Below are 13303 nucleotides of genomic sequence, written 5' to 3'. Positions count from 1 at the left end.
AAGAAGAAGAAGAAGAAGAAGAAGAAGAAGAAGAAGAAAAGCATTTACATAGTACCCACTATGTGCCTACAGGCACTGTGCAAAATGCTTTACAAATATTTCAAAGTGCTTTACAAATATTGTCTCATTTGATCGTCACAACAATCCTATGAGGTAGATGCTGTTACTATCCCCATTTTACAGTTGAGAAAACTGAGGTAGACAGAAGTTAAGTGACTTGCTCAAGGTCATATAGCTATTAAGTATCTGAGGTTGGATGTAAATTCATGACTTCTTGACTCCAGGCCTAGCGCTTTTTCCACTGTGTTACCTCACTGCCCCTGGTAGACCCCAGGATTGGATGAGAGCTGAGGGCACTGGGCCATGTGTTACACTCCTCTGAACTGACTGCCGCTTCAGAAGCAGTCGCTGGGGACGAGATCACTGACTCACCAGGCCCCACCAAAGTGCGTCTGCATAGGTGTCGAAGTGATCATTTTCGCCTTTCTCTGCCAAGTACACCAAGAACGATGCCAGGATGAGACAGAGGAAACCAATATACCAGGCAGTGACCAGCTCCTGCGAGAAAGAGAATGTGCAAAATTATAACCCGGGTATCACCTGACAGCTGTTTTGCTGAGTCTTTCCAATTAATGAGGAGATTCAAACAGTCCATCTGGGGAGAAGACCAGAAAAGACAACCTTTGCCATGCGATCCCGTGTGTTCTGCCAGGGAACACCCTGCGGGAAGCTGTTATCCAATTGCTTGCTGGCCCACAGGACACCTTTCATAGCACTCCACAGGCTGGCCTAGACTAATAAAAGCAGCTTCACTCCCAGGGGCACATTGGATGAACACCTGCCAGATTAGCCTCCGGGACTTTTAACAATGGGCTTGGCTTCCTGCCAGGAAAAGGCAGGAGAGACCCTTGGGACTTCACCCCCCACACCCCGCTGGGATATCTAAATATACAGCAAGAACTGTGGCACTATCCTCCAGAACTGGGCTTTCTGGTTTTGCTATTTACGTGCCTTGGAACAAATTCAAGCTATTGGTCTCTGCTTTCCTATTCTTGTCCTTTTCTAAGTGACTTCACACATTTGTTTCAAATGGTTGAGGACTTTCACATTCAAATTCAAACTTATCTTAGGATCACATAGTCACAAATCTATAGCTAAATCATTTTACAGATAAGAAAACTGGGGTCCGTAGAGGTTAGGTGATTTGCTCAAGGTCACACAGGTAGTAAGTGGAAGATCCAGGCATCAAAGACAAATCCTCTAACTGAAATATTTGTACTCTTTCCAAATGCACACTGCAGAAAGGTAATCCTGATTATGATAGCATTTATATAGTGCTTTAAGATTCACAACACACTTTACAAACATTATCTCATCTTATCTTCATAACTCTGTGAGATAGACATTATTATCCTCAATTTACAGATAAGGAAACTGAGGCAGAAAATGGTTAGTTAAGCAGCTTGCCCAACATCATAATGTCTGAGGCAGAATTGGAACTCAGGTCCTCCTGATTGTAGGTTCAGCATTCAATCCACATGCCATCTAGCTGCCTCTAGGTGGCACAGTGGGTGGAAAATATATATGTATAATTGAAGAGGAAATGTAATTAGATTATTGAAGAGGAAATCATTGTTTGTTTTTTTATAAATATCCATTTCTGCCTTTAATACATTTTAATTTGTGGGGGTTGATGGAGAAGTTAATGAAATATCAGTTAAAAATGACCTTGCAGATAGAAATCTATTTAAGTTTCAGGTTTCAAAATAACATCCAAGGACAAATGAAAGATGAGTAGCCGCAAAGGCAGAAGCTACATAACCATATCCATCCACAGAATCACAGTTATTCACAGAGCTATAGTGAACTACAGGACCCTCGCCATTCACAAGCCCAAATCAGTCATTTATCAAGCACCTACTGTGTATGGTACTAGGTGTTGGACATACATACAAATGCAATGAATGAAACAATCTCTACTCCCAAGGAGCTTATTTACAATCTGATAGTACAAAAAGAGGCATATGTAAGCATATACAGAAGAAATATAAAGAGAAGAAATACAAATAAGTTTTAAAATCACTAAGGCAGTTAGGAAGAAAGGCATTCGCACTTGGGGGTACCAGGAAAAGCTTCATGTAGAAGATGGTACATGATCTCTGTCTAGAAAGAAGATAGAGATTCTATGAGACAGAGGGTAGGAAAGAGCATATAATATGGGAGACAGCCAGCACAAAGGCACAGAAAAGGGAGCTGGGGCCATGTGTAAGACGACCAATTTGGCCATAGGGGTAACATGCTATACACTGAACTAGAGAAACACTATAGTGTAATGAAAAGTGTACTTTACCTGGAGCCAAAAGGAAAACCCATGCCTGCATCTGATACTAATTGTGTGACCCTGGGTAAGTCACTGCCTCCCAAGTCCCTGGTTTTGCCTGCTGGTCAAAGCAGAGGTTGGTCCTGAGGCCTAGCTGGTTATAAAGGAGTGTATGCTTAAAGTTCTCTGCCTCCACTTACCAGTCAGGAACTGGAGTGTTTGACTTGAGAGACAAGAAGGGACATGAGAGCTGTCTTCAAGAGTTAGATGTGAGCTCCTTGAGGGCAGGGACTGTTTGGTCTTTCTTTATATACCCAGTGCTCAGTACAGTGGCCAGCACAAGGTAAGAACTTAATAAATGTTTACCAACTGACTATTGTGTGAAAAAAGAATTTGTTTTACTTTTCCCCACAAGATAGAAGTACAAGTAATAAGGGAGGGGGGTTACAATGAATTGGTTTATGGCTTGATGTAAGGAAAACCTTCCTAACTACTGGAGCTGCCCCAGAGCAGAATGGGCTGCCTCAAGAGGCTGGGGGCTCCTCTTCGCTGGAGGTCTTCAAGCAAAGGAGATTCTCATGGATTGGATTAAGTGGTCTCTGAGTTCTCTTCCCACTCTGAAATTCTGTGATTCTACAGAATCTCCAGATTCATTGAATCCTAAAATGCCAAAACAACAGGGGTAGAAAGGGCCTTAGAGTACATCCTTCTCATCTGGTGAATAAGAGAACAGGGGACCAGAGAAAGGAAGCAACTTGTCCAAGATCTAATAGCAGAGCAGGGAGTAGACCTCAGATCACCCAACTCCCACCCAGTCCTAACGTCCTTATATTCCACCACACTGATTCCACTTGACCATACCACTTTAGTCCATTTAGAGGCACCAATACATCCTATATAGCTCTCCCCCACCACAGAGACAGAGACAGACAGAGGGAGAGGGAGAGGGAGAGAGAGAGAGAAAGAGAGAGAGAGAGAGAGAGTACTTAAGCCATGGTTCCCACTCCAATGGTTAAAGTCCACTGCAAAACCACAGGAACTAACAGCCATCATCATACTCTGAGATTCAGGGTTAACAGAGTTAGCAAGTTCTATGGTGTTTGACATTATGAACATGTAGAGGAGGAAACAGAGGATACCTTCTTTGTGTGTTTTAGTAATGATGAGGGGCAGCTAGGTGGCACAGGGAGTAGAGCACTGGCCCTGGAGTCAGGAGGACCTGAGTTCAAATGTGTCCTCAGATACTTGACGCACTTACTAGCTCTGTAACCTTGGGCAAGTCACTTAAACCCAATTGCCCTGCCTTCCCCCCTCCAAAAAGAAAAAAAAGAAAAAAAGAACGATGCTCCATTCTCTGGCAGATATAAAAGAGGACTGGTGAATGGAAGAGCAAAGGAAATCTGACTTGGGAATAGGCTAAGTGGCCAACACAACATGAGAACCCTCCATCCAGCAGGCTCCCTTCCTCATGATCTTGGCCAGCAGTAGAATAGGCACAATGGAAAAGCTGTCCCACAGGTTGTATTTGTCCTTTGTTCTCAAAGAGGACCATGACATCAGGGAAATGATTACATGACTTCAGTTGACTTTTATCTGAGTGAGGGAGGGCTCTGCAAGGTCACAAGCTTCACTTTTTCCTCCAGAGCCATCTGGTTCCAGTGACCAGATATACATCAGGATGACTGGAGATGACCCAGGATGCAATGGGAGACTCTGGCCCTTCCAGGCTAAGGTCTTTTCAGCTTCTCACTTTGAGTGAAGTAATGCCCATTCAAACCTGGGCAAATGAGAAGACCTGCTGATTATAGCCAGGTTACTTAGAGCAGCCACAATAATCTTCAATATAAGAAATAATTTAAATGTGACAAAAATGGTGCTTAACCTGTCCCTTCTTTTCTGGGGAGGAAGAATTATCATTGAATGAGCTCTGGATACTCAGCCTCAGGGCATGATCTCCTAAAACAGTTCTCAGCTGTTTCAGGGCTTACCTTGCTATGGGCATACACCACTGAACCAAGAAGTTTCCAGGTGCCTCCTCTTCGATCCATTCGAATCATCCTCAGAATCTGCAAGAATCTCAAACTCCGAAGGGCTGAAGTGGCAAACACATTGCCCTGGGACCCCGCAGCCAACACAGCAATCGAGGCTATCAGCACCATGATGTCTATGCAGGAGATAACAAAATCAGTCTGTAAGATCAAGTGCTATGTGTCCCTTCTGCCTTCCTGGGCTTGGGTCAAATCCTTGCTTTGAGAAGGGAGTTCCATCGTTTCCCTCCATGAGGGCTGGCAGGATAGAGGCCCTAAGCAGAGATGGGTAGTATCATACAGTCCATAGACTACGGGCTCTGAAGTCAAAGGACCTAGGTTCAAATCCCACTATTGGCAATTGCTACTGGGATGACCTTGGTGAAAGTCATAACCTCCCTGGGCGTCAGTTTCGTCATCTGTAAAGTGAAGAGAATAGACTAGATTGTGTCTGAGGTCTCTTACTTTTAAATCTAGAAAATAAAATATCTACGGAAAACTTTCCACACGTTGGGAATCCCTGGGAGGGGGGAGGTTCTATCTCAGAGTTGCCATCTACTGGGTCTGATACTCCAAGAAGTTCTTTGTTTTTATTATTTTTACTATTTTTGGTGACTTTTAACCAGAGAGAAAGTCCTAAGCTTTAGTGGGTCCTAATTCAGTCTGGAAGAACCTCACATGTAGCTGTGATGGTCCTGACTAAACCCAAATAAATGTTTAGGGCTATTCAAAGCAATTCATCTTCACAGACTCAAAACTGGAAGGAACCTTTAAAATCAATTATCCAAACTCCTTCCTTTGATCGATGAGGAAACTGAGGCCCACAGAGGTGAAGTTACTTCCCAAGGTTACATGATTAGAAAGTGTCAGGGTCTGAATTTGAACCCAAATCCTCTAACTCCAAATCCAGGCTTTTGTGCATAATACCACACTTGTCTGTTGTTGGTTCTGATTCAAGGCCATGCATTAAAGAGTCTAATATAGCCATTCTGAAAGGCAATTGGGAACGATGGCCAAAAAACTACTAAACAGTGCCTACTCTTTGACTCAACAATAGCACTTCTAGGCCTATATCCCCAAGAAATCTCAAATAAAGAGGGAAAATATAATTTTGTACAAAAACATTTAGAGCAGCTCTTTTTGCAGTGGCAAAGAACTAGAAATAAAGGAGATGTCAATCAATTAGGGAAAGGCTGAATAAATCATTGTATATGAATATAATGGAATACTATTGCGCTGTAAGAAAAAATGAAAGGGACTGGTTTCAGAGGAACCTGGGAAGACTTATATGAACTAATACAGAATAAGATGAGCAGGACCAGGAGAACAATTTATACAATAAAAACATTATAAAAATGAAGAACTCTGATTAATGCAATGGCCAACCACAATTCCAGAGAACTAATGATGAAGGATGCTACCCACCTCCTAGTGATGAACTAGAGGTGTAGAATGACATATATACATTTTTTTACATGGCCAATGTAGGAATATATTTTGCTTGATCATACATGGTTGTTGCAAGAGGTTTCTTTTTCTTTTTTTCAGTAGGAGGAGAAAGGAAGGGAAGGGAGAGAAAAATGCTTGTTAATTGAAAACAAGTTTTTTTTTAAAGTCCTCCCAAGTAGATGCCTTCAGCGGTCTCCATGTGGAGTTCTACAGGACAGTGAATAGAGAGCTAGACTTGGAGTCAGGAAAAGCTGGGCTTAATCCCTGCCTCAGACACATACAGTTGTATGACCCAGTTTTGTTGTTGTCGTTTAGTTGTTCCACTCATGTCCCACTCTTTGTGATCCCATTTGGGGTTTTCTTGGCAAGAATACTGAAGGGGTTTATCATTTCCTTCTCCAGCCCATTTTACAGATGGGGAAACTGAGGCAAACAGGGTTAAGTGACTTGCCCATGGTCACACAGCTAATAAGTGTCTGAGGCTGGATTTGAACTCATGAAAATGAGTATTCCTGAATCCAAGCCCAGTGCTCTATCCACAGTCCACCTAGCTGCCCCTGTAAGACCCAGGGTGAGTCATTCAATTTCTCTGGGTTTCAGTTCTTCTGTAGAATGTGGGTGTTGAACTCAATGACCTTGAAGGTGCCTTCTAGCTCTAAAGCTAAGATCCTGTCATCTCTACCTTTCAAATCCATCCAAGACAAGTTCCCAGTGTCACTGCTGTTTTCATTTATTTGTTCGTTACACTGATCATCAATTCAGGTAACCCTGCCCTGGTCCCCCCCACCCATGTCTCTCCGAGAGGGGCTGGACTTCTTCTTGTTCTGAATGGTCCTGTTGCTTCTCTATGTCTGCATATGACTGACTGGCTCATCCAAAGCTAGGGGTACCCAGACCACAACACAGAGATTCTTCCCTGTATTTTGTTCCTCTCCATGTCATCCCCTCACAGAGGTCTCTTTGCCAAGAACAAAGAACAATCCATGTCAATGTCACAATAATGACTTCATGGAATTTAGTCTGCCTTGCAAGAAATGCCAGTTCCTTGCCTGACAAGATGTGGGCTGGAGGAGGAAGGGGAGGCTGTCAATTTTTTGAAGCTATCAGCTCCCACATGCTACTCCCATCTCAGGGTCTTCCCTCTTCCCCAGGGGTTGCCCCTTTGGGGAAGTCCTTACCGATGACACAGAAGGGTTTCCGAGCAAATTTCAGTCTTCCCCTCCAGCCCCGGTAGCGACAGCAGCAGCCAGCAGCCCAGATCCTCACAAAGTACTCCACTCCAAAAACCACAATGGTGACGATTTCCTGAAAGGAAAGCCATACACAAGGCCTGCTGGATGTTTCTCTGCTCTCTGAACCAAGCAATTGTGAAACACCCGAAGCCCTTGACCTCTGCCCTGAGGCAGGGGAACTCCCTCACTAAGAAGAGGGAGTTATATGCTATCTTTATAAAAACCAAATCGTTTTAAGGCTCTGAATTAATGACCTGAAGCCTAGTATCATAAAGCGAAATCAGGAAAAAAATGTTTGCATGAAACCAAATCTCATCAGATTAAATTCTTTCTGGTTTCAGATTAATTGAAGGCATCAACAAAAGAATCTTAATATGTACCCTGCTCAGCAACTAGGCCATAAAGAAAGCCATTAGGTCCCCAAAATAAAAAACACAAATGAATGGAGCATCAAGGAAGTATGATCCCATGTGGCCAGAATCTACATGGGAGCTAGAGGTAAAGACTCTCAATTTCTGTTATAGAAAATGTGCTGAACTGTTGAACAAGGGGCAGAGTGGAAGCTGAACCAGATGATAACAAATCCCACCCTTTGACCTGGCAACCCTAGGCCTCCTGATAAGCATGCCCAGACACTGTCACTTTGAAAGTAATTAATAAATATGTTTTCATTCATTCATTCATGTAGGACAGCTGATAGTTTGGAATGAAACCCTGCTATTAAAAAGATCATCTGAGCCAGTCTCTCCAAACATTTCACATAGATAGGTTAATTCACTAGCTCTCTAAGTTCTCTCAGTGAAGAAAATGCTGCATTCTTATGATATAATCTACAAACTATCCTCCCCACCCCCACCCCTGGATGCACCCAAGATGGCACCAAGCTTCCCCAGAGCTCCAGTTTCCCACTTTTTTTGGAAACAAGCTTTGATTTTTCACCCGTCAGTGCCATGCTCACTGTCTTCTCATGATTTTTCCCTGAAGGCATATAAACAGAGTTAGAAAATGGAGCTATGAGAACCCAACAGCCGAGGAACTTTGCTTATGGGAATTTTATTCTCTGAATGACATCAGGCACCAAAGAGCAAAGGTGAGCATTCCCAGCCTGGTGTCTTCCAACATATCTGGATGTCAGAGCAAATTATCACTGAAATCAGTGTCACTGTGAGCAGAAAGCAGAGCTGAGGCTGTAGTGTCCAATTTCATCATACATTTCAGCAGCAGTTGGGGAAATCCCCCTGCTTGGGGCATGCCTTGACACGCAGTGACCACTAGAGCTCACTCCCCTCCTGTACTGGAACCAGACAATCACACAGCAAGCAGCACATATTAGCAATGACTCCCCAGTTCCCCAGCAAACATCACAGCAGCTTTCCTAGGCTCAAACAAAGGTGCAAGTCTACCCATCAGCTTGCACCAAACATAGCTAATACTTTCTCAAAAAAAAAAATTGTGGTGTTCTTATTTGTATAGATGTCTTAGGTAAGCATTGTCTTTCCTGATAAAACATAAGCCTCTTGGGGGCAGAACCAATTCTGTTTTGTCTTTGTGTCCCCAAGACCTAGTATAGCACCTGGCATATAGTAGACATAAGCCAGTTGTCCCCATACCACAGAGCACCTGACCTATCTGAAAATAGGTCTGAAAACCGCAGGTTTTCACATTTCCACCAAAATAAAACTCTGGGCCCTAAGCTTTCAGTGCCACTCCTTTCTCCCCAATCCAGCTCCTCTTTATGTATAAACAGATGGAATAAGAGAGATTTACTGGAAAGGGCACCCCAACTAGAAGCAGAGGCATTGAAGTAAGCTGTGAGAACAAACAATTAAGCTGGTAGATTTGGCCTCTCCTTGGCTTATTGACACAACCTCTGGGCCTCTAGTGGGCAACAGGGTGTGAATAGTAGAGGAGATAGAGAAGGACTGGTAGGCCCCAGATTAAGTCAGGAATGGGGCAAAGGAAAGGCCCTGGAACCCCACAAAACTCCCCTCACAACTGGACTCCTTATTCTTTTCCCCTTCGTGAGCTCCAAATTCAGCCACTTCATAGAAAGTAATTCATCAGAGAGAAGACTGGATGTTCTCCAAGTCCATGAGAGGAAGGCTTATTAAACTTCCTTTCTGAACCTATTCCTCCCTTACCTAAGGGCCTTTCATTTTTTTGCTTTATCTGAAATTGAAAAAAAAACACAATTAAATCTTGGTTACCATGACAGCCCTCCTCTCTCTGCTCTGTTGCTGGGGCCCAGCCAGCTCAGCCTGACTCAGAGTTTTCCTCTGCACAACCACGTTCTCTCACCCCCCCCCCCACCCTAAATTGCTAACAAGCATATGTCAAAGGCATTCCTTGCTCTTCCAAGGATCCAGTCATCAACAACTAAGGTTGGGGGTGGGGCCTGGGGAGGGCTCAACTTGAGGTGAGGAATGGAAGACAGTGGTTCATATAATAGTTATGGCTAGAGAACTTTGATTCTAGGCTCCAGGGTTCATTCCACTATAGGGACAAGATGCCTATATTGTCTACATCACACTATGGGAGAACTGATGTAGTGCTGCGATCAGGGGACAGGAATAACCCCCATTATAAAGCTGGTGCCAGAGGACAGAGGTAATCCCATTTTAACACTAGTGTCAGGGGACAGGCATTATTCTGCTATGATGCTGGTGTTGGGACAGAGATAATTCTATTGTAATAGTAATATTGGAGGAGAAGGATAACCTTGTTTTAATGCTGGTCATGGGAGACAGGCAGAGATAATCTTGTTTTAGCACTAGCATAAGGAGTCAGAGATAACCCTGTTCTAATGTCTGTCTCAAGCAATATAAATAGTACCCGCCTTCTAGGCCAATTGCTACAGAGACAGCTATATGAAATAACAGTACCTTGTACCCAGGGTTCAAAGCTATGATATTGTAGGTCACATTGCTGGGGTTTTACTATGTCTAGGACACTTTGCTTTATAATCATCAAGTTGCTTTTTAAGTATGATTTTTGTGCCTTAACCTCTCTGTCCTGGTGTCTTATCCGTATTATGAGGGTAAGATTTCACTATTTAACTCATAAGACAGTTTTGAGGAAAGCTCCTTGTAAACTATAAAATGCTACAGAAATGTGAGCTGTTATTATTAATAATGTCAATCATAATAATAAATTATTATTAATAATGCCAATCAAATCAATAATCTTTTGTGCCCACCTCTGTCATAAGTATTGTGATAGATATAGGAGAAAGAAAGCATTAGTCAATCCACAAGCACTTTTTTAGCATCTACTTCTCGCCATGGAGCTACAAAGACAAGAATGAAATGTTCCCTGTTTATATTCTATCAGAGAAACAACATGTTCACAAATTAGTGTATGAAAAACGACTATAACGGAATTTTTGGAAAGAAGGCACCAATGTCGGGGGCATTAGGAAGAAGACAAGGTCCTTGTGCTCAGGAACCTCAGTACATTATGGGGAAAACAAACTTTACAATAAAGCATTAAAACAATTAAAGAATTCTCTGAGGTTCCATGAATGTTTGTTATTTGGGGCTTGTGGTCTAAGGCTTTTCTACATCAGTTGAGATATAAAAGAAACAGAAAGCAAACCAATCTCACCATGATTCAGGTCATCCAAAATGGTGCTTCCTTGATCCTGATCAGGGAGAACCTTGGCTTCTCACTAGCAACTCCCTCAGCAACCTCATTTACCCAAATCCCCACCAGCAGTACACTCTGAGAGCCTTCTTCTACTCCTCCTCATCCTGGGCATGTCTCCAAACCTAGCCATGTTCTCTGCCCATGTACATCTGACCAAAGTTTGTGACTCACCAAGATGTAGAGGGCACCTTCTGAACTCTTCTCATACTCCTTGATGGTGGAGAAAACTGACAGCACCAGGCAGGAGAAAACCAGCAAGAACCTGAAGAAAAAGAGCAAGGCCACTCAGTCTGGGTCATGACCTACAAGTGCCATTGCATGATTTTGGTTTCTTTGGCTGAAAAAGACTGTCTCCCCAGCTAAAACTGTTAGCTGCTTGAGGCAGGAGCTACATTGGACTTGGCGTCAGTGGACATGGGCTTGAGTTCTGAACTAGCTAATCACAACCCGGGTGACCTTGGGCAAGGCAGATTCCCTCTCTGGATTCTAGTTTTCTCATCGGTAAATTGAGAACATTGGACAAAATTCTCTCTAAAGTTGTAGTGTTGTGGAAAGAGCCTGAAATTTTTAGAGAACCAGAGTTTAAATCCCTGTTCTATGCCCTCAAGTACTTTAACTTCCCTGAATCTCAGTTTCCCTTTCTGTAAAATAAAAGGCTAAGACTACAGGATCTCAAATCTAAATCCTATACTCATAGCATCTCTTTTGGCTCAGACTCTATGAGTCTGTACTGAACAAAGGTCTTGGCACTACAAATAATTGTTGATTTCGGTTTGCTTAAAGTCAGGCATGCCAGCAGTCTACACCTGGGTCTGCACAGAACAAAATAAAATAAATCTCTGTGCGGGGGCAGGAGGGATGCCTATCAACGGACTTTTTGGCTTACAGAAGTGATCCTGTACCAGACAGGAATCTGTCCTATCTAGTCCCTTCCCTGGAAAACATAAGCATTTTTTAATTTGTTAAAGGGAGAGATCATTATGATGGAAAGATAATATCACTCCAGCTCTCTCCACCCAAAAATAACAACAGTCCTGAATGTGTTCAGCTCTTTTGGAAGAGGGGGTTCAATGGATTCTTCTACTTCCCATCTCCATGATCATTTCATTTCCAAAATGAAATGTTTGGACCTTTCAGGTGACTTTGAGGTGCCTTCTACCTCTAAAGCTACAATCTTATGGCTGATCAGTCCCCTTATAGCAGGGGATCTTAACCTGGGGTCCATGAACTTGCTTTTTAAAAAATCAGTAATTGAATTTCAATATAATTGGTATCCTTTCTAATTCTATGTATTTTATTCTATGCATAATAATAAGAATGGCTAACATTTGTATGGTGCTTTAAGATTTGTAAAACACTTTACAAACATGTTTTATCCTCACAACAACCCTGGGGTTGCTATTATTATCCCCATTTTACAGATGAGAAAACTGAAGCAAGCAGAGGTTAAGTGACTCACCCACAGTCACGCAGGTAGTAAGTGTCTAAGGCTGGGTTTGAACTCAGTTCTTCCTGACTTGAGGCCCCAAATTCTATCCACTATACCACCAAATGCCTACTTGTCTCTTAGTGAACTCTCCTTCACACCTCACCCAATCTCTTGCTGCAACTATACTCTATTTTCTCTTCTCCTGAACTCTGGATATCCAGGGGTCTCATAGATCGTTTAATCCAACGCTTTTATTTTACAGATGGGGAAACTGAGGGCAGTAGAACAGAAATACCCAAATCCACAAAGCTAGTTAGTGACAGACCAGGGACTAGAACCCAGATCTTCTGCTCCCCCCAACTATTTCTCTGTCCTCTTCTTCCCTTATACTATTCTATTTAACTTTGCCTCACAGATTATCCCCTACTCCAGAAGAAAGAAGAAGGTCTGAGCTTGCTTATGAGAAAGATTCTTCAGTGCTAGTCAATTGGCTCCACTCAGGCTCCACCCCTTCCCAGGCTAGTGACTTACAGAGGACAGATGTTAAATTAATTGGCTCAGTTTTGAAAAGCATCCAGTTCTAAACGAGTGTTTAAGATCCTGTGTCAGAGTGCCACGGTGACTATCTGGGGAGAAAAGAGCCTATGGGAACAGCATATATAGCCTACTTCAATTTCCCTAATTCCTCCTTCATTCTCCCTATTCCCACTGCCCCTGTGCCAAAGACTCCTCTGCATTCAATAAGAAAATTCTCAGCACCTGATGCTCACACTATAAAAACCTCTATTTAGTTTTTAAAGCTCTTCACAACTTGGCTGCTTCTTACCTTTCTAGTCTTTACAATTCTAAGCATAGAGACTGGCCTTCTCACCCTTCCTCCCATACAACATTCCATCTCCCAAAACCATGCATTTTTTGTTTCAATCAGACTTTATTTTTAATAGTATTTTGTTTTCTTCCAATTACATGTAAAGACAAATTTTAACATCCATTTTTTAAATTTTGAGTTCCAAATTTTGTCCCTCCTTCACTTCCCCTTTCCCTAAGACAGTAAGCAGTTTAATATAGGTTATATATGTGCAACTATGTAAAATATATTTCCATATTAGAGTCACATTGTGGAAGAAGAAACCAACCAAAAGAAAAAAAGTATGAAAAAATAGTATGCTTCATTCTGCATTCAGACTCCATCAGTTCTTTC

At 42.5% G+C, this 13303-nt stretch overlaps 1 protein-coding gene across 6 annotated transcripts in view; it reads right to left on the bottom strand.

The window, feature by feature from the left end:
* KCNQ2 (potassium voltage-gated channel subfamily Q member 2) overlaps positions 1-13303 on the bottom strand; it is a 155521-nt gene that overhangs the window by 58759 nt on the left and 83459 nt on the right. For all 6 annotated transcript variants that reach the window (XM_036752647.1, XM_036752646.1, XM_036752648.1 and 3 more), the window contains exons 2-5: positions 10845-10935; positions 6975-7101; positions 4309-4484; positions 433-558 (exon numbers count right to left, since the gene is read on the bottom strand). In XM_036752647.1, the coding sequence (XP_036608542.1) occupies positions 433-558; positions 4309-4484; positions 6975-7101; positions 10845-10935 (520 nt within the window). The remainder of the gene's footprint in view (positions 1-432; positions 559-4308; positions 4485-6974; positions 7102-10844; positions 10936-13303) is intronic.

Source organism: Trichosurus vulpecula, chromosome 3, assembly GCF_011100635.1.
Source record: "Trichosurus vulpecula isolate mTriVul1 chromosome 3, mTriVul1.pri, whole genome shotgun sequence".
Lineage (NCBI taxonomy): Eukaryota > Metazoa > Chordata > Mammalia > Diprotodontia > Phalangeridae > Trichosurus > Trichosurus vulpecula.
Note: the sequence above shows the minus strand (reverse complement) of the source record. Positions and strands in the feature narration are given on the sequence as shown.